General features: G+C 36.5%; 1 protein-coding gene across 4 annotated transcripts in view; it reads right to left on the reverse strand.

Annotated features, from left to right (window-relative positions):
• The window catches only part of LOC145664613 (uncharacterized), a 280,282-nt gene extending 263,619 nt beyond the window's left edge, over positions 1-16,663 (reverse strand). For 2 of the 4 annotated variants that reach the window (XM_081731431.1, XM_081731428.1), the window contains exon 1: positions 16,155-16,663. In XM_081731431.1, the coding sequence (XP_081587557.1) occupies positions 16,155-16,245 (91 nt within the window). In that variant the 5' untranslated portion in view covers positions 16,246-16,663. The remainder of the gene's footprint in view (positions 1-16,154) is intronic. The other 2 variants (XM_081731430.1, XM_081731429.1) reach the window with 1 other exon arrangement.
• Between the last annotated feature and the right edge of the window lie 6,082 nt (positions 16,664-22,745).

Here is a 22,745-nt window from a genome sequence, read left to right on the forward strand (position 1 = left end):
AGGTTTTCCTGGGTTTTCTTCATTCACATCAGGCAAATGCCGGGGTGGTACCTAATTTATAGGTCCAGGCCGCTTCCTTCCTTCCCTTTCCCCGGATAGTGTGCTCCCTCAAACGTGACGGGCTAAATGGCCTTAGATGCCGAGAGCCCAGAAATCTAAAAATCCTATATCCTAATCGAGTTGAGGGAAAGATATTTTGCATACATGGTGTCTAAGACATATTTAGCATACAGGATGTCTAACACATTGAGTTTAGGAATTGTAGTATGCCGTATTTCTGGTATCACTTTTTTTTACTAACATTCCAATATAAAAATCAAAACTTAACACACATTTTTTTCGTCCCATTGTAAGCATTTAATCTGCATTAAAGAAAGTGGCGAAAGGAAAAAAACAAAACGATTTCAAAGTGAAAAATAATAGTTAAGTGTACATATATTGGTCATTTAGCCACTAGAAATGTGTTTGACATTCACACTTATTGCGTAACTACAGTAGAAGGCCTGCTTTAACTTTTTTAATGGAATAAGCTCACTATGTATGTAATGCAGTCAATCATATGTAGTCTGGTCTACTTACATTTGGCTTGAAAAGTTATCAAATAAAAAGCACACTTAACTTTCGTTGAAACTTAAATTTACAAAATTTAATTGTTAATTCAGTTTTTATAATTTTGAAATTCCAGTATTTCTAGTATGTAAAACAAAATCCAGTATAATTCAAGGACTTCCACTACAGTAGACACCTTGTGATATCTTGATTCGGACTTAGTACTCAGCGCCTAACATAACGACTTTTTAACTCGCGCCCAAACGTCTGGCGCCCAAACGTCACGTACCGACCAAACTCGCCAAATTCTCTATTCAATGCATTTCGCAATTTAGAGAGATCTAATTCAAGATCGTGCTCCAACAATTTTCACTAGACCTTACCAAATATTAAATAAAAATATCACAACAGTGAGATTAAACCGACAAATACTGAGACAAGGACATGGCACTGACCATTTCAAAGGAATCTATTAGAACATTTTACTACACGTACTGTATATTCAGAAAAATGTATTATTCTTCAAGTCACAAAGCATCCTTTGCATGCTGTTCTCACACTACAAAAGAGAACAAAGCTTAAGCCCAAGAGCGTCATTTATTCAGGAAATTCTCCCTATGAGCTTGAGATGCATACATTTTAATTAATACTAATGTAACATATGAAAACTGTGAAAATATTTATATCAGTGAGGAATCTAGCCCCTCCTAGCCTTCCACATTCATAGCAAAACCTGAAAGGATGTTAAATTTCAATTGACGAACTGCATCTGATTTAAATCTAGCAATTGACTAATTATTCTGTCGACTCGGAACTTGCATTTTTTTTTTTTTTTTTTTTTTAATATTAGATCTGAAACACTGCGGTGACAAAATTATCTCTGACTAATCATTTGTTATAAAGGAACGATTTACGTGTCATTTCAATATGTTTTATATTTCAACTGATGACATAAGAATCATTCTGGGTCACAAGATGTGCTTGGATGCTTGGAATAGCAATTAGTTATTCAACATACGAAAAAATTTAATGCAATCACAGGGTGGATGATCCAGAACCACTTTTTGTTTTCATTCTACCACAATAACATTACATGATCACTCACAATATCGATTGCGTGATCAGTTTTTCATCACATTGTAGCATATATAAAAATATCACGAACGCGAATCAAACTTTAGGTGCATGAAACCACTTCTAATTAGGAAATTAATTACTTTACTCCTCCTTAACTGATTTTACTCTGTATATTTAATAGCCTTAAGCTAGCTGGGAATTTCTTCCCAGACCCCTACGTTTGCTGGCCTACAGCCTCGCAACTCATATTTCAGTTTTCACTTCCATTCGATGAACGCCAAGAATATGTACAGTACAGTACCGCTCAAAAGTTTTTGAACACCCCGGATTTTTGTAAGCTTCTATTGCGATGCTATTATTTTGGAACTTTACCGCCCTGCATGAGAGGCATTTCTCCCTATAGCATCAAATTTGACGACAGTTGCTTTGAGGTTTGAGAGACACCGCATGCCAAAGCATAATTATTAAAATCCAACCAAACCACAAAAAATACAATTTGATATAGATATTGCATAGTATAAACAAAAGTGTGGAAGGTGAGGCAGGATATTAGTTTTGTTGAGAAAGTGTAGAGGTAGAGGGTCAATGCAGCTATTCGGTTTCTCATCCAAGTTAAGCACCTTAACCGCGCACACAGCTAATTACTTAGTTTATTGTATTTTGCGATTAATTATTTTCTTAAATCACACGAAATGTCTTTACTTATTTTATTCTAAATCAGCAACATTGTGACGACATGGAAAGGATGCGATCAGTTCATTTATTTACTTTTACTAGAACCGAGTAAGTACTTATACGTCCAGCGAAGTATTGCAAAGTATGTCTTTTTTGTTTTCTTCCTATTTCAATTTGAAATATATATATTTTTAAAAAAACGCACTTACATATAACTTTGTACGGTTGTGCTCTCTACACTAATACAGACGATGAACCTATGACATATCTGGTGGCAGATATTGCAGGAGAAAAAAATAGCACCTCCGAAATAACTTCTCCCGATGTTTTTTACAAGCACACTGCCGAAAAAATTATCCAATTCCACCCAGATTTATGGAATCGACCATCCGCTTCGGGAACAATTTAAGAACACCTACCGCCTTATGCAGAGTCGTTTTGACGTATGATTAGCGTCATACTAAAGGCCTGATACTGCAGGAAATATGTTAGTCGAACTCTTTAGTATGACACTAATCACATGTATGGTGGCCAAAAGGCAATGATTAAAAAGCCGGACTTTATGAATCTGTAAATCTTTCCCATATATGATAATTTAATTCATTAATTGCGTTTAGGCGTCTTTGGCTCAGGCAAGCTGGGAAAGCTATATTTAAAAATAACTACATTCATATGTTAAAATTCTTACCTCATTGATATTTCTCTGCTCCTCGAGCGGCTTTCATTAGACCCTTGTTCTCCAAGAATCAGTTGAGGACAGCATTCATCAATGACAATACTCGTTCGCAGTAAGCATTACTACTTTGTATGGAAAGAATATATGAACCTACTTTCTTCAACAGGGTGTCTACTAAAATTCCAAAATGAAATTTCGTAACTTATTTACGACGTTTTCTCTACCAAACCATAAAGTTCGTAACACTCTCAAGAGCAAATCTGGGTGCGAATTAGGCAGAATTTCCATCCATGCGATAGAAGCGTGGTTTGCTTGCGATTTGATAGCGTCTAAAGTCGACCATCCCGGGACCAAAAAGGTCCACGCATGCCGGATGCGAACGGGCGTGTCCACGGGTTGCGGATAGTGGAAAGGCCCTCAGATATGGGGGTTAGCTGCGAAATAAGCAGGAATGACCTGACGAATAAGCAGTCGCGGACAATATGGCTAAGGGAGAAAACCCTGACAGAAAATCCTGGTTCTCCAGGCTGGGGGTTGAGCGTAAGGCTAACAACCTTACCTCGTAAAAAAAAAAAAAAATATATATATATATATATATATATATTGTTGCGGATACCCTAACCCAGCCTCGGAATTGGAACGGCTGAGGAAGAGAAAAAGGATAATGAGAAGGAAAAAGGATATAATACTAGCCACATGGAACATTAGATCCTTAAACAAACCCGGAAAACTAAAAGTAATAAGAGAAGAGCTGGATAAATACAGAGTGAACATAACTGCATTACAGGAAGTACGCTGGCAAGAAAGTGGAATAATTAGGACCGGGAATCATATACTGATGTACAGTGGAGGAAACACGAACACCAAAGGCACAGGGTTTCTGTTACAAAAGTCACTTCAACCACAAGTCATTAAATTCTCACCAATCAACGACAGAATTTGTAGTCTAAGAATAAGAGGAAAATTTTTCAATATGACAATATTCAGTGTGTACGCGCCAACAGAAAAAGCAAGTACGGACGAAAAAGAAGAATTCTATACGTAATTAGAAGAAGAAATAGCCAAAGTTCAAAGACATGATATTAAAATAATACTAGGAGACCTAAATGCGCAAGTAGGTAAAGAAGAGATTTACAGAAGCACGATAGGAAAGGAAAGTCTACATGAAAACAGCAATGATAATGGACAGAGATTAATAGATTTTGCCAGTGAGAAGAATGTGATCGCAAAAAGCACTTGGCAACCCAGGAAAGATATACATAAAGAAACATGGACTTTACCGGATGGAAACACAAAGAGACAAATAAACCACATCATAATAGATAAACGACATGCAACAGACATAATGAAAGTAAGCAGCTGTAGAGAGCAGATGGGATACGGATCACTTCCTAGTCAGGGCTACATATAGACAAAAAATAGATATAATGAAAAGCATAAAAGGAGAAAGGCGGGAAAGACACAACATACAAGGAATGAAAGATAAAGGATTGCTGGATAAATATAACAGAAAGTTAGAGGAACGGCTAAATACAGAAAGGGAAAAGTGGAAAGAAAGTACAGTGAAACCTCCTTTAACGGACACCTCTCGATAACGGACACCCCTATAATACGGACAGAGTTTTTTGTCCCGGCAAATTTATGTATTCTTTTATGGAACAAAACCCTCCCTTTAACGGACACTCTCAGATACGGACGCGGACAGTCCTTCCTCCCCCCAAACGTTTCAATAACCTCTTCATAACGGACAGGAATCATTCTCGGTTCTGCGATATATTACAGGAGACAGAAAAGTCTTTTCCCCACAAGTGTATCTATCATGAGTCTAGACCTGGTAAACCATCAAACAGAACAGCCTCAAGCTGAACTTAAAATTCTTCTTTGTTTATGCCCGAAATAAACTGCTTTCTGATGGAAATCCTAGAAAACCTTCACTAAGTAATAACACTCAGCAGGTCAGTCGTAAGGCCAAGAATTCTACGCGAAAGATCTTCCCTTTCCTAACAAATTTAGCCCTTTTTCATCTGGGACTTGTATCTTTCCCGACAGTTTCTTATATAACAAAATAATGTTTGTTTTACAATAACATTTTCAACGAGCAATGTTTCCTTTTTGGAAACCTTTTTGGAAAAGTAACATTTTTCTTTTAGTTATGACACTGGAACAAGTCTGGCTTTGGGGTTTTCCAGGCTTTCTTTTCACTTTCACTAAGACGATATTCTTTGTGATTGGGACTGGGTCAATAAACATATGCACTTCCAATAATTTGCCTTTTCATCCAAAGAACGAATATATTAACACATTCCCCAGTAATAATAATATTTAACAGGATTATATCTCTCCTTCAACCCTCCGAGTAATTCAAATGCGTACTAAATAGAATATTCTCATATTGAATTTTACGTATCTACGCTCATACATAATGCATTTACTGTATAATACTGCACACAATTACCATTGTGAGAAATTAAATTTCTGTAACCTCTGTGTAACGGACACCTCTCAATAGCGGACAAAAATTCATGTCCCATTGGTGTCCGTTATTCAGAGGTTTCACTGTAGCTTAGATATAAAATGGAACTTGCTGAAATGCAGCATCAACAACGTAGCTGAAGAAACCTTAGGAAAGAAGAAACGGGAGAAGAGAGCGGAATGGTTTGATGAAGAATGTGAAGCAGCGATTAAAGAAAGAAACGAAGCCAGAAATAGAATGATACAGAGGCGGACAAGGCAAACAGTTAACGAATACACGAAGAAAAGAACAATAGCAAACAAACTATGTAGAAGGAAGAAGAGAGAATATGAGAAGAAAAGGATAGGAGAGTTAGAGAAAATGAACGAGAAAGGAAATCAGAAACTTTTATGCAAGAAGAAGGGAAATAAAGAAAGGATTCCAGCCAAGAGCAGTGTTCTACAAAGATAAGCGAGGTAACCTAATAGGAGACAAGAAGAAGGCATTAGACAGGTGGAAAGAATACTTCGGTGAACTGTTAAATGAAGAAAGGGAAGAACTGAAAGAAAAGGGAGAAATAAGTAAAGAAAAAGAGCCTCAGGAAAACTTAGAAGAAGACATACCCCCATCACTGGAAGAGGTACAAAAAGAAATACTAAGGTTAAAAAATAACAAAGCACCGGGATAAGATGGAACAGAAGCAGAACTACTGAAGGGAGGTGGGGAAGTCGTCGCAAGAACATTGCATGAATTAATAACGGCGGTGTGGGAAAAAGAGAAAATGCCTGAGGGGTGGTATATGGGGATAATACACCCCATACATAAGAAAGGAGATAAGGCAGACTGTGGAAATTATAGAGGAATAACGTTATTAAATGTAGCATATAAAGTATTCAGCAAGATACTGGCGACAAGACAAGAACTAACTAACTAACTAACTTTATGACCTATGGAACCCGGAGGTTCAGTGCCGCGTTCACAAAAGCTCTCCACTGACTTCTATCCTTAGCTAATTGGATCCAGTTTCTACTTCGTATTCCTATCTCTGCGAGATCCATCTTAATATTATCCTCCCATCTGCGCCTAGGTCTTCCTAATGGTCGTTTTCCTATGGGTCTACCAGTCAAGACCTTGAAAGCGTTTCTACTTTCTTCTATTCTAGCTACATGACCTGCCCACCTAAGCCTCCTAGACTTGACGACCCTAACAATGTTGGGTAATCCGTATAAAGTATGTAGTTCCTCGTTATGAAGCTTTCGCCATTCCCCATTCTCGTTCCTCTTGGGTCCGAATATTCTTCTCAGGATCCTGTTCTCAAATACTTTCAGTCTATGTTGTTCCCTCAGAGTAAGCGACCATGTTTCGCAACCATACAGAACAACAGGCATGATTATCGTTTTATATATTTTAAGCTTCAAATTCCTCGACAGAATTCGCGACGACAAGAGATTTTGAACCGAATAGTAACACGAATTCCCTGCTTTTAGTCGACATTTAATTTCTTCGTGAATATGATTTTCGTCTGTTAATATTGATCCTAAATATAAGACAAGAACACTGGGGTGAAAACATAATAGGAGATTATCAGGCAGGATTCAGAAACCAACGATCAACAACTGACCAAATATTTACATTACGTCAAATACTAGAGAAATTCTACGAGTATGACAAGCCATTGTACCAGATGTATGTACATTTTAAGCAAGCATATGACAGTCTGTACAGAAATAAGATATTCGAAATAATGGAAGAATTTGGAATCCCAAAGAAACTAGTCAGTCTAACCAAAATGACCTTAAAATCTACAAAATGTAAAGTAAGAATAGAACAAGACTTGACTGAAGAATTTGAAGTTAAGAGGGGATTAAGACAAGGCGATGTAATTTCAACAATACTTTTTAACATAGCGCTGGAAAAAGTAATACGACAGCTCCCTATTAACCCAGGAGGAACCATTTTAAATAGAACGGCTCAAATTCTAGCATATGCAGACGATATAGCAATCCTAGCACGGAACACACACACACTAGAAGAGAATTACAAAGTAATGAAAAATAAAGCAAGGGAAATAGGTCTAGAAATAAATGCAAACAAAAAAAAATATATATGAAACTCGAGGATTCCAAAAGAACCAATCAGGAAGGAGATTTAAATATGGATGACCATACAATAGAACGAACAAGAAAGTTTAGGTACCTGGGCACGACAATCACCGAAGACAATAAAACAGCAGAGGAGATACAGGAAAGAATACGAAACGGAAATAAGTGCTACTGTGCATTACAGAATGTATTCAAATCTAGAAACGTCAGCAGAAAAACAAAGTTAAGCCTGTACAATACCATACTAAAACCAATAGTTATGTATGGTTCGGAAAGTTAGGTAATAAACACGAGAGAGGAGGAATGGCTAGCGAGATGGGAAAGAAAAATCCTGAGAAAAATATATAGACCAATAAGGGAGAATAACGCATGGCGCATTAGAACGAATTTAGAATTGCAAGAACTATACGACCAACCAAATATAATTGCATGAATCAAACAAGGAAGACTAAGATGGGCAGGAAATGTACAGCGCATGCAGGAAAGGAGAACTGCTAAGAAAGTGCTTGTAGGGAAACCAGACGGTCGAAAAAGAAGAGGCAGGCACAGAAAAAGATGGATAGACGACATAGAAGAGAATGTAAAGAAATTAGGAATTAGAGGCTAGAGAAGAAAGGCAGAGAATCGAGAAGAATGGAGAAGAGTGGTTAGGGAGGCCAAGGCCCTTCAAGGGCTGTAGTGCCGACCAGTAAGTAAGTAAGTAAAGTCGACCATAGACATTAATGGTGGTGAATTTTGACGTTTTATAGAACAAAATTTTCCAATCTGTACTTACATTTGTACAGATAAAAGAAAATCGTGACCTAAAAGCCAAATTTCTTTACTTTCATGACCGTTTTCTGATTTCGTGACTTTTTCGTAACATTCGTAACTTTTTCGTAATATGACCGATAGACACCCTGTTTAAATTCTCAAAACATTTTTTGTTTGACGTTTTCGCATGTTCGAAAAGTTTTAAATACCTTTCTTCAACAGTTGTACAGGTCTTGAACTTATCTGAGGCTCTTACTTCTTGAAACACATTGGAATTTCGTATAGTCCATCCATGTCAATGGATTCAATATTACAAACCTCAACAGAACTAATAAAATCATCAAAAGAACAGAGACTGGAGCCATCGAGCCATTAAAATAATGGAAAATTAAACATTCATAATGAGACAACTGAAAAGCAGGACAAATGGGCGTCCGGCTCGACTACTAAGCCGGACACGGGACAGGACCTCCAAAAGCTGGATTGTCAGGCCAAAAGCAGGACATCTGGCCACCCTAATCACATGTCAGAACGGCTCTGCATAAGGCCCCTGGATTTTATGTAAATTATTTACTGAAGCTTATCTAGTAATTGTTATTGTAAATTACATTTTTTCTTATTGTTTCATGCCTTTTTAAGTTGAGTAAAATTAAGAAGTTTCAATATAGCGATCAACTAGAATTGCCAAGTTATTTTTGTTAAAATAAGGGAAACTGACAAATGTCACTTTGTTATGACCTTATTATAAATTAACACAATATGCTTACATTTAAATATCTCATCAAACATTATAGCTATAAAATGACTGAAAAGTACAGCGGTTCTTATTTAAAGTTGAGTTTATTTACATCTTTGGCAGCTCTGTCTTAATTTTGCGATCTTCCCTTCCATAATCTACATATTCTTGTTTCAAGCGAAATTAAAGGTCATAGATTTAAATGCTGCTGCTGTTGCTGCCTTACTTTTAAAATACGAACGATATGAGCTTCCAGATGAATCAGATCTAGAGAAAGTTTTAAAAACGTGTTAAATATGAGGAAGTTGGAAACCCTATGTAAAAGAGAGGTCTGTGTTGACTTACAGTGATTCTGAAAAGTATTCAACTGCTTACAGCCGCAACATAAATGTATGAAAACAGAGCCAAAAAGGAAATAAAACAAATTGAGAGAAAAGACAGATGGGAAGTCCACGCATACGTGTTCATAGAAAAGAAACTGAAAGGAAACTACTATCGTATACTGTGAAATCCCCGACCCCTGAGAGACAATATCTAATGAAGCGCCCCGGCTTCCGTTATCTAGCTACAATATATAATTCATTTGTATTTCTATTTTCCATTAGTCCACATAACAAAAATAAGTGGTAAATCTTATTAATTCAAACCTTAAATTCCTTATCATCCCTTTATTCTGTTTCTGAATAATGTTCCATACTCGATTGTACGTGTCATGGCGTTATTACAATCCTATATCGGCAGCCTTATTGCATCATGTATATCCTGTAAAACCGTATTAAATCACTGAGTCGTTGATTTAAAAAATTTCATTTACATATTACACTGTTGGCAATGCATCCAGCTAATGGTTTCCCCCAGCCACTAAAAGAAACACAGGCACGCTGACGTCACAAGGTCATTCAGGCAAATTGGTTTCTGTAGCAACCAGTCAACGATTGAGGCTTCCCCACTTGCCTCGCATTCCGCGTTAGTGACGGACTCGACCTTTTACCATACTCAATAATACACACAAAGCAACGTAACATTCTGGTCTATCGAGTTTCAAGAAACCACAAAGTACTAACATACATGAGGATACTTGCTGCTTTCTCTTATTTTATTCTGACGGGATTCCTTTATGACTCATATAGCACAAGGAAATAAATATAAATAAATTTACTGGCGAAGTTTTATTATCCAATGCATTAACGAATTAACTTACAAAGGAAAAAAACGCAATTACTCCTTCGATCCAATGCGATCAATTTAATCAATAATTCTACAAATATACAACATAAAAATACAACAATGTGGGATTTTCCACCACGATACAAATAATAATATTTTCATAATGCTCCAACAAGTTCTTTACTTCTGCATTTTTGACACAATAATGCATACAAACGTCACACTGGAACAAAAGACAGTACGCCACACCGACTAAATGGAAAAATCAAATCTAAAAGTTAACTCAATGTTCGTGGTTTTTACGCAAACGAAAAATTAGAAAAGAGATAGCGGGAATAAACAGAGTAAAATCCACAAACATAATGTTATCCAACAACACGTTGAACTAAGGCCCTTTTGCTCAAAGTGCTTTCTAATATTGTGAAATAGGTCCCTTCCTCCAAATAAGTAAATAAATAAATTGAGCTGAGTTGAGTTGATTTTAGTTTAGCGTCCCTTTCAGCAGCGAGGCTATATGAGACGTGGACCTACTGATTAACGTGGAATCCGAACCACATGAGCTCCCGCCGGGAATCGAATAAATAAATAAATTGTTGGCAAAATGCTCAAAAAAGATGCACTAAACTTGTTCACCAAAAATTATGGGGCAACAACTCAAAATATGAACAATCAACGGTCTTATCTTGCATCACCAAGTTGTTGAGCTTCAATCAAACCGTTTCAGCAAAGTGAATTACAGTTATCACGAAATTCATTCCAAGTTTTACTCAAGGAACGACTTCAAACTAAAACAGTGATAACTCTATAAACTGTGCATTGTACCGGTACCATTTTAAAGCAGCTTAGTTTTGAGAAGTGAAGCAAACGACCAACACACAATCGCAGTGGCGAATACTCACACTTTGATGTACGCGTGCATATAATGCATCATATAAAATTTACGCACATATACTTATTAACTATAGTAAATACACTATAGTACTGAGTAGTTAATATATGCAGAGCAACAGTATGTTTTTTCGACACGTATTTCCAAAAAACTGAACTCCCTTCAAAAATCTTCCCCGGCTATAGATGATAGGATAATGCGTTATTCTGAGGTTACATGATGTAGGAATAATTCAGAAAATAAACACCGTGTCTGGGGGTTTTCTCGGGGTTCTCCACCTTCTTCATTCCACCATTTCATTCATTTTCCATTATCACCGTCTCCTTTAGCCTAGCCGGCATAATTGCGGGGCGTAAAACTTAAAAATTACATTTCAATTCAGAAATTATAAAATATACCAAAGAAGCAAGTGATTAAGTTATTTCTTTTTTACAGACTGTATTAACTTGAATAAAACGCATCGAAAGAAGTTATTTTTGTACCAGTGGCATAGGCAAGAGAGGTTTCCAGGGTTTAATATGCCTTGAGCAAGATATTATACAAAAATAATCAGTTGCCATATTAAGATATGTAAACAAACCTCTGAAATAGTAAGAACTTTGAAGCTTGAACCGTCCTGGCCCTTGACGAAATTCTGCGTATGCAACTGCAAAATACACTTAGTACAAAGGAACCCAAGTTCAAACAACTGTAGGTAAAATCAGATCATATGCGAGAGAAAGTTGGAGGTTTTTACCTGTCACAAACCTCAGCAAATCTATAGTACCTGCCACGATTATAACAGTAACAGTATTACAGTGTTAACAAAATGTACATTATGTAAAATACTGCACTTTGCAATTTCTACTCAACATAAAACATTTCAATCAATAACACTTGAACTGCCTTCAATGATTTTATAAATGGAATTCCTAGTTTTACGTCCCACGTTATGTCCTTTAACCTAAAGGAGACAGACAATCACGAAATAATAGGTGGAATGAAAACGTGAGAGAACACCGAGAAAATCCAATGAGACGATGTTGTCCACCACAAACTCTAATAATAAACTTGAGGGAAATTAAACAAATATACAAGAATAGTAACAAGTTTGGTCACAATCTCACTTTCCAAAACCTATCAATTCTTTCTCTCCTAACATTTGAATACGAATTTTCGATTACCATATTTAGGTAAAAACAAAATCAAATAAGGGTCATTTCTCAAAACAGAATCGGTAAGTTCAACGAACTGAAACAGTGAAACTGAGCTGCAGTTTGTCCGTTGTTGTACAATAGCATCCTTTTTCAGCACTGAGGCTGCAAGAGACCTACAATTTACGATCGAATACGAACCACGGTAATACGTTCAATTCTTGTTAATGCCCCTTCGAGGGGGCATTTCATTCTATTAAAATCCACCATCTTTTCAATATGGCAATCATAACTTTTGAATGCTAGGTCAGGTTTCGTTCAATTACCTAAGTACACTGGTTTGTAGCGGCTGGGTTTGTCGGAACTTAACCCATACTGGGAATCAAGCACGAAAGGCACACGAACTAGAGACTAGAGAGAAGGATTGATTATAGTTCTGAAGACGATAAATCACTCTGGGAAGCCTGCATAAAGTAGATAAATTGCTTATAATTTACGTATCACCCCATAATCAGTTATGCATTTTTTTCCACAGACGACAAACTTGATACGGTTAGGTTCAGTAAAACTCATGTCAGCTTGACGGGTTCACTAAACCTCGTCGCAAAACTTTTAACATGGCACTATCAAAGCGGTAGTTTCTTCTAAAATGCAAACTAGATTCATGGATGCGTAACGTTACGCTCATGGTGGACCAATACCATCTGCACGTGATTTGCCATCTAAGGCGTTCTGGACTGATGCTACCCTGGCGCATGCCCAAGCAATTGCATACAGATTGATAGTATGCGTGCAAACTGACATGCACTGAAAATGACCACGTGCTATTGTACTATAAGCATTTATTTCACCACGAAATTTGCTCCCATTGTCCTAGAATATTTTTTAGCTTGCATTTATGGGTGCGTTCGAATGAATGCCATAAAAACAAGTGTGGAAAAAGCATAAAGCAACTTGTGCCACGTAGTCACTAAAAGCGAGAATGCTATACAACCGAGTCATGGCAATAGCGCAACACAGGGGCTCGTGCCCGCAGGAAGCAAGTGCGTCAGCAACGGAAAGTATGCACAAATGCGATAGTGCACAGAACACTTGATGTAACATAAAATAACAGATTACAGCATTTGTAATGATTTTACTCGCAGTAATACTAGTAAGCATAAAACATCTTTGGGTTCACTCGAGCAGACGGCTCTACCAAAATCAAAATTTATAGGTAAAATACGATGTCAAACACTTTTCATAAAAGAAGTATAGTGTGAATATAAGTAATTTGTCATTAGAAATCATATTGAAATACATTTTGAATGGGAGTGAACGTATTCTAAGTGTAACTATTTACTAAAGCGGAAGAATACAAGAATGCGAAAAAGGTGGAAAACTACGGGAATGTTCTGTTCGTGTTAGCAATAGACATTTGCGATGGATATAATGCAAACATACGATTTTATTACAAAGAATTGTGTGATAAAGAGCATCATATTATAAAGTTTTTGCAGCGTTATGGTATGTTAAAACGTAAAATCAAGTATGCGAAGTGTGGAAAAAGAAGTAAAAGTTCAAAACAGGCTAATTTCTCCTCGCAGCGGGCCATTTGTACCCGGGAAACCAGTGAAGTCATATTGAAAGTAAGAGTTATTACGATTATTTAAGTGCTTTTGAAGGTGAAAATTACTGCGGTTATTTTATGTATTTTTCCATTATCCTTGTTTATGCGTATGCTTCCCCGTCGCTGACGCACCTGCTCCCTGCGGACGCTTTACCTCGCTCCGCTCGGGCCCCCCTGCTGCGCTCCTGCCCTGACTCGGTTAGATAGCATTCGTGCTTTTAGTGACCACCAACAAGTTGGTTCGTGGTTTATGAATTAGCTCCTCATTTAGAGCATGCTCTGCAAAAAGAAACCGGAAAATGCAATAAATGTGTGAAAATTTGGTAGAGCCGTCTGCTCGAGTAATGCCATATTTTTTCCTACATCGTGCAGCAATGCTCCGCCAGTGGAAATCATTATATTACACAGTCGTCTTTGATATGCATTCATTTTGTTTTAATCCTAGTAGACCAAAGCCATTGTAATGGTTTGACACTTGCAAGATTACATTTTCAAACATGAAATACTGGTTTGATACACCGTGAAAAATTACTTCACCAGAGAAATTTAATACACCTACTTTAACTGTAAAATTATTATTATTTTTTTTTTTTTTTATGACGACTATCAGTATACATAAATTTCTATAATTTTTCCGAAAATTCCGAATTTACTTTCCAGATTCCGGGATTGGAAAAAACATTTATTTCACTGGGCTGGTAACAAAATCTTCACAGGCGAAACGTGTAAGATGGGAGGAGTATTAAAAAAAATATTAAAAAAAAAACTTACTTGGCACTGGAATGCTCTGACATAGATAATTCACATACTTGATCACCTAGGCCTATAATAATTAAATTATATGGAATTAGAAATACCGCTAATATATGTCATAGAGGGTGGTAAACAATAGACAAATGTGAAGAGGTGATAATAATGGAAAATAGCACGTCTTTTTTGGGTACAGAACAATTTAGAAAGGTTACAATCTGTTCAATACGTTATATCTTGATTCACTCAACAACTCCTTACAGTAAATATAAATTATTGTAATATAGGCCTATTTTAAAACTTCTAACAACAGTATCACTTTATTCACTCTTCCCTTGAAAGTAACTTAATAGTGGGGAAATTTATTCCAAAAGTATTAAGTGATGGGCTTTCACTCAACGCTACCCAGGATTTCGCACCCTGCTACTGAAATGTTAGGGTATTCGAAAATTTGCTATACAGGCTGCGACAAAAGAAAAATAACATTGTAGGTGCTATATATGGAGTATTGGACATTATGTAGGTTCAGACTTGGAAATTACGAAGTTTTAAAACAGTAAGAGAGAAGAGGGCCCTTTTAGCTAACATATTTCGTAAGAAAGCCTATTGGATTTAGCTTGAGAAGAAATCGCCTTTTTGATAACATCACAGAAGGAAAGATGGAAGGAAAGCGAAGAGGAGGAAGAACAAAACTGATCGATGATTTGAAAAACTAGAAAATATTGGAAGTCAAAAGAGCAGGTTAAAACCTCATTAATGCAAGGACTTACCAACAGGCAGAATTCTTAATAATAATCTAGTTTGTACAGAAAACGTGCTATTTTCTTTTGTCGACGACTATACATATATTGCCCTATAAACTGAGAAGTAGCATTTTATTTTGCAAAGCTTTTTCGTACAGCAGAATATTATTAGAACAGGACATAAATTATTGCAATGTCTATAGCTTAACAACAATACTTTTTGGTCGGAGCAAAACGCTACTTGATTATGGATTGACAGGTCTTTTTGTTAATCAGTGTGTGCAATAATATGGACCGGAAATAAAATAATAAAATCTTAGGTAATAGTATACAACAGTGCCTCATGATCTGTGCGCGTGGATACTTCCTACTGTTGCACTACGTATAAAAATGATTTTATTACATTTAGAAGTAGTAAGAAGCATCCACGTGCACGTGACATGCGATATGTGTTTCAAATCCCCCACATATACTCATACACTACGTACAAGGGCACATTATTATTCTTCGCATACCATAAAACACAACGAAACGCAACGCAAACCGCGTACATTTTATTTTATATTGCTCAGTAATTAAATGAAAGTCGCATTTTTACCTCATTTTCAAGTTCCTATATTCTCAATGAATAATCCTTAAAAGACTGCACTTCGTGAGTCCTCGCTAAATGATGAGGCACTCTCGTATACTATATCCAAATCTTATAGTCCTATTACAAAATTTGTTGATAACTTTCATACAAATTAAAGTAACGAATGCTTCTAACTTCTAGAATAGTTTATTGATATTCGTACAATTAGAAAGGCTTCAAAATATTCAATACTAATTCCACTGGACACTTACCTATATCCAAATCGACGGGAAATGTACTGCAAAGCTGCAACTCAATACTAATAACGAAGCCGATTCCAAAGAAGCGCCATATAGTTTCCATAATCTGTTTAGATTTAAAAATACCTCAAAAATGAACTCATGACAACACAATCGAGATCGGAAATGGATATATCATCTACACAACAGAACACGATAGTGATTTGCGAAACACAAACACCTCACAATCAGCTGAAACATTTCACAAAAACCCACATGAACCAACTCATATTAACAAAACCGAAATGACACTTTCCGCTTGTTTAAAACATTTCGTTTGGTCAGTAGACATTTAAACACTATAATCGAACGGACGGATAGAACGTTACGCATATCCTCCACATCGCAGACTTCGCAGATGATTCTTTTATTTTTTTCTCACGCAGGAACCTTACGATGACTACCATCTAGTGGCAAAATGTGTAATCAAACTTATTTCATTTGTCATTCCCTGCTGATAACTTGCTGACGAAGGTTCCTCAACCTCGAATATTTCACAATTTCATCGACAGATAGCACAAGCTCTCACTAATTTAAATTTGACTGAGATTGTAGATAATAGTGAAAATAATTTGTATATGAAATTAGGTTTTTTCATGTAACTAAAATTTATAGACAATACATTTGTGAAAATTCTTAATACTATATAATAATTTTCATTAGTTTCTTTCTGAATTATACTAGTATTTAATATATAAAACATGTTCTACGACACTACTACTGCCATCTCTTGAATATTTTAAGAAATTCGTGCAAATAGCAAGCGATGAATGAAACGTAATCATATGTTTAATCATTAATTACATTTATACGCGCTTCAATTGAAGAGTGTGGATACTCATCGTATCCACTAGAACTAGACCCGCAACTGGGGTGGGCTACGGGGATTTGTCCTCTAAATTTTCTTTGGTCCCCATTATAGATCTGGGGCCACGGTGGCTCAGTGGTAGAGCGTTCACCTCTGGTGTTTGAGGTCCCGGGTTCGATCCCAGCCCCCGCCAAGTGAACTTTGTGGTGGACAAACACCGTGTGCGTGGGTTTTCTCGGGGTTCTCCCGTTTCCTCCCACTTTCTTCATTCCACCATATCACTCATTATCACCGTCTCCTTTAGCCTAACCGGCATAACCGTGGGACGTAAAACTCAAAGATTTCATTTTCTTTTCATTATAGATCTTTCTGGGGACTCCCCAGAAAGATCTATAATCAGGGAAGAGCTAGGAATTATTTCCGGTCCACTCTAAACAGAACATTGTAGAGAATTTTTAAATTAGCAAAGATACATGTATATACATACCCATATTTAGGTGAGTGCTATTCTGTGCTCGCGCACAGGGCGGTAAATTTTTAGATTTTTTAAAGATTCATAAGAAAGTAGTATTCAAAAGTAGTAACCTGCACAGTCCCCCGCAAGCGCGAGAAAATATGTTAATGTGTTAAATTCGCTCTAATCACTGTAGTTAGTAATAAGCTAGCTTATCTGAGTATTTTTAAAAGTAATTCTCCTCCACACAGAGTTGTTTTGTTTAAAACAAATGATTAAAACTTGTTTTAAACAATTGATTTTGTTTAAAACAAATTTTGTATACATTTTAAACATTTTGTTTTAAACACTGTGGGCCTTATGCAGAGTCGATTTGAATCGCGATTAGTGCCATACTAAAGAGTTCGACTAACATAAGTCTCCTGCAGTAGTCAGTAATTTAGTACGACGCTAATCATACGTCGAAACGACTCTGCATAAGGCGGTGTATTTTTAAGTCTTTTTTTACCCTTTTAAATTATGGCTTTTTTGAGGTATTTTGTAAACTTTCACTCTATCATATATTGCGTCAAGACTGTTTATCGTACGATCATGGTTCATACCCCATTTTGTTTCTAGTAAAGCAGCGTAAAATTTCCCTAAAGTGTACCAAATGCGGGAAATTTCCGCTCAAAATGGGAAAAGGGATTTTCTTTTTAAAGATCCCTTTTTTATCGCGAATATCTCCATTTTGATATAGGATACGATCATGCGAATGGTACTAAAAAACTTTCCTTTATGGTGAAGAGAATGAGATACGAAAAGTGGCCCTGGGATGAATAGTTTTGATGTTACAGCCGATTTACATATTTTCCCTTGATAATACCTCTTTAGTGAATTTCTATACTATTATCATCATCATCAAGACTGTTGATTGTGGGAACATGAATTGTACCTCGCTTTCTTTGCCATGAACTAGTCTTTCAAACGGTACCACTCACATGTCTCTAGCATGTACCATAGTGGAGAAAAATCGCGAAAAAGGGAAATTTTTGTCAAAAAATCCCTTTTCCCCCGATTTTGGACCCCTTTGACCGACCCCTGTGTCAACCCACAGAGCTCCCAAAAAATCTTAAACATACTATGTGTAATAACTGTTACGAAGTTTCAATGTTATATCTTGAAAAATAAGAGAGGAAAAAAATATTGCCCCATTGCAAACAGTATCAGCCTTCCCCTATGTGAGCAATGGATAACCCATTTTTATATAAAAGTTTTCTCACTCATTCCTAATTATCGTAGAGACATGGTTGATACACCGTTTTGTTTGGCCAAAACCAGTCTTTCAAACGGTGCCACTCGCATGTCTCTAGCATGTACCATAGTGCAGAAAATTCTCGAAAAAGGACATTTTTTGTCAAAAAAAACCCTTTTTCCCCGATTTTGGACCCTTCCACTATGGTACATGCTAGAGACATGTGAGTGGTTCCGTTTGAAAGACTGATTCATGCCAAAGAAAACGAGGTACGTATCATGACTTTAGAATAAATAGTGATAATACTGTACATACTTTACTAAAGTAATTGACTAAAAATTTGTAAAAAATGAAAAAAATAAAGAAATCAAGATATTTTGACACACGTCTGTTGACTCTAACAACATGAGTCATATTTCAGTTTCTTCAGCGTAAGGCAGCCTTTCAAATTGTACCACTCAATTTTCGCTATCGTGTACCTGTGAAGAGAAAAATGGGGAAAAGGGGATTTTTTCTTTTAAAAAATCACCTTTTTTTCATTTTGAACGGGATCTTCCCACTTCTGGTACATGATAGGGAAATTTGAGTGGTACATTTTGAAAGCCTGTCTCATAACGAAACCAACGAGGTACAAACCATGATCTTAGGGTAAATAGTAATGTGTCAGGGATTTTTTGAAAACACTTCTCAAATATACCCTTTTTTAAAACCCATCGTTCATGTTCGTGAGTCACAACCCGCAGACAGAACACGCGAGGCTGCAAAATGCTCATAAAATATGTTCTATGATGCTTCCATATTTGAATGAATGCAAAAAACCCGGTCTAAAAAGCTTTTCTAAGACTTATAAAGCAAATTCCGAAGGTCGACGCCATGGCACAGGTGTTGTGCCATCATAATTTAAAAGGGTTAAACATACCTTTTTATTTTATTTATTTATTTATTTTTGGAAAAATATCTGCCAGAGCAAGAAAATTGTCAAAAGTGCTCCCTATTCAGAAGACTATTTTCTTCCCATGTGAATGTTTTGATTTCTCGTGGCTACAGCAGATCAATGTAGTGATCTACAATTTCTTTTGTTTCTTTTTCTCCTTTGCTTTTAACGTTTATTGTATTGTTGATATGCTTTTCAGTTAACTTGCGAGAAAGTGCCATAGTCGAAGGTTGGACTACTTGTAGAACTGATATTTAAAAATAAATAAAATTATTATCATGGAAACAAGTTTTGTATTCAGAAAACAAACAACGGATTCTTTGCTAAATTGCTGTCTCGTATCACAGGCATTCGTTGATACAGTACATGTTGGTTCTCAGTCTCCGTACAACTTGGAATTATTTACTAAATGAATTTTACGGACAGAAAAAAGGACATTGTTTTGGAGCAAATTTATTAAAGTAACTCAAACTCCATCACATAACAAAACGACCATATGAGCTCGTTGCAAAACGCGTAAGAAAGAAATGGTTGATTTAGTTCAAAGAATGTAGAATCATTTCAAAAATGCAATGCTGTGAAAAAACTGGAAATCCAAACAAATGGTAAAAGTGTTGATCCAAAAATTGCTTCTGATGATTCTAACGTCAGTGACGTGGTTGAGATGCAAATGGAAACTTCAGGTAAGAATTAATTTTGTACCAACAATATATTTTTCATTATATTATAAAAATATTATTTCGTCCCTCTTTCCCACCTCAGTTCTAAATTTTCTTAAAAACTTTATCCCTTGGCATGGCTTATATCAAGGGACCAGGCAAGAAAGCGCAAGGTATTTCAATTGCCCGCGTAACTAACCATTAAAGTGTGATACGTATTGTAACACCAGTATCGAACGTCAGTGTCTGGGACAATTTGATTTCAATTTGTTCGTCTGTTTGTATGTATGCACCACGCTACAGGGCGCAATTTTCAGTCTTTTAACATCAAATTTTGAGGATAGAGGCACGAGACGTCGAAATTTGCTGAATAGATTTTGACTGCGATCCGACGTAAAATTTCAAAAATTAGTATGGGTAACCAGGGCAAGAGTGAACACTTTTTGTAAATCAAAGAATTGCGGTAGAATGGTGACAGAGAAAAACGCAATATGTTCTCTACGTGAAAGCCTGTTATCTCTAATAACATACACAGTTTAATTGCAGCAAATCAAGCAGAGAATACAGAGGAATAACATAGTTTTGAAGAAGGAAAAATTTTTTACTCCTGCCCCATAAAGTGGGGTAAGAGTAAACAATGGTTTGAGCAACGATGTACAGTAGAATCAAAACATAGAAACGTAGGCATAAACAGCAAAAAATACATTGAATCATAGACATATATGTACTGGTTACATGGAACTAAGGAAGTTATAAAATACCAAACAGATTAGTGTCAAATGGAACTGCCAACAAATATTACAGTACTGTATATCATACATGTTATAATTACAAAATATAAAAATAGGAGAAATCGGTTCAACATTCATCACGAAGCACAAAAATGTTACTTACTGTGCACACAGTGGTCACACGCGTACACAGACTTTCTTTGATTAAGATTGGAACATTATTCGTGAGACCACTCGCATATGATACAGGAAATCCTCATTTCACCGCTTGGTGTATCTGAAAACAATTTCTAACTGAATTGGGTGGGCGTACCCATGAGTATGGATGACTTTGATACGAATTTCTAGCTTCTTTTGTGTTCCCGTGCGACATGACATATGCTCAACAACTCGGGCTGCGAAATTCTAAACGATAATGCAAACGTTTTGTTAGTAGTCTATAGCTGCCAACTTCTGTCTTACCTCTGCAAATGTTTTTTACTCATTGTTACGCGTTGGCTCCTACATTTTCTTTACCCAACTTTAAAACACGCGTTCACACTTGCCCCGTACACTCTTGCCCCGCTTCAGGTATCTTTCAATAATTGCTGCCATCTCCCGCCAGAGCACTTTTTTCTTTTGCGTACCACTGATAAGAAATACGAACTTATACAGCTTTTCCAGAAAATATTTCCAATCCTGCAACTTCAGCTGAAACTACGTTATAAACTGTGACATTTACTACGAATGTTCTACTTCTTTCCTTTTGTAACAAACTTTCTACTCTGTTGCTCTTCACACTGCACGCACACGGCTCCCCTCCTCTTCCATTCCTACATGTGTCATGCCGAACTAATTTTCAACATTCGTTTGTTTACCAACGTTGCCACTTCTTCGTCAATAGCATTTTCACTCTTGCCCCAGCGTTCACTCTTGCCCTGGTTACCCATAATTCGGATTCCACTTAAAAAAAAAAAAAAAAAAAACTCTCATGTAACCTTGCTACTGATGCAAGACTGTAATCAATCAAACTAAACGATCTAATTTTATGCGTTTCGAACAGACTTGGGTTGCTGGATAAATTTGGCTCAAACTCAGTTTTCATAATATATTTTTAGATATGGGGCGTTCAGAGCACAAGGGATCCAAGTCCATTTTCAGAAAGGTTTACTTTTGCTCAGCAAATGTAGTATCTTAGCTGAGCACAAAATAAATGAAATAAAAAACCACGTGAAAGGGTGTTGAAAATATCCAGCAAACTACCATGGGTTCAACTTGTTCAGGGACCTTCGGGTCAAATATCTATCTTCGGGCAGAACCTACATCATAATCATCATTAAGAGAATTATGTCGTTTAAAATTACGTTTAACTTTTGTAACTGTCATACCTAAACTGCTACTCAACAACAACTGATATGTTTGATAATTATGGCTTGTTTTCTTCTTTGAAACATAAATTTGTGCGAAGAGAAGGGGCGGAAAATAATTTAGAGCAGAGGGGCGCACAATATATAAATACTGGCCTGCGTATATATTGTAATTTATTTACCAAATTCAATTTAGTGCATTTTACTCATTTATGCGTAAAACGAGCTTATTGCTAGACAAGGGCACCCATCAGGGGGGAAGGTGAGGCGCTTGCCCCCCCTAAGAGGAAATTGTACTTGGGAACATCGAAAACCCAATAGATTTTTTACATTAGTTACAGCAAAATTTGAAACTATATTTGAAACGTCGCTTGTACTTGCCCCCCCCCCCCTTGGAA

This window comes from Thermobia domestica, chromosome 11 (assembly GCF_964235325.1).
Source record: "Thermobia domestica chromosome 11, izTheDome1.hap1.1, whole genome shotgun sequence".
Lineage (NCBI taxonomy): Eukaryota > Metazoa > Arthropoda > Insecta > Zygentoma > Lepismatidae > Thermobia > Thermobia domestica.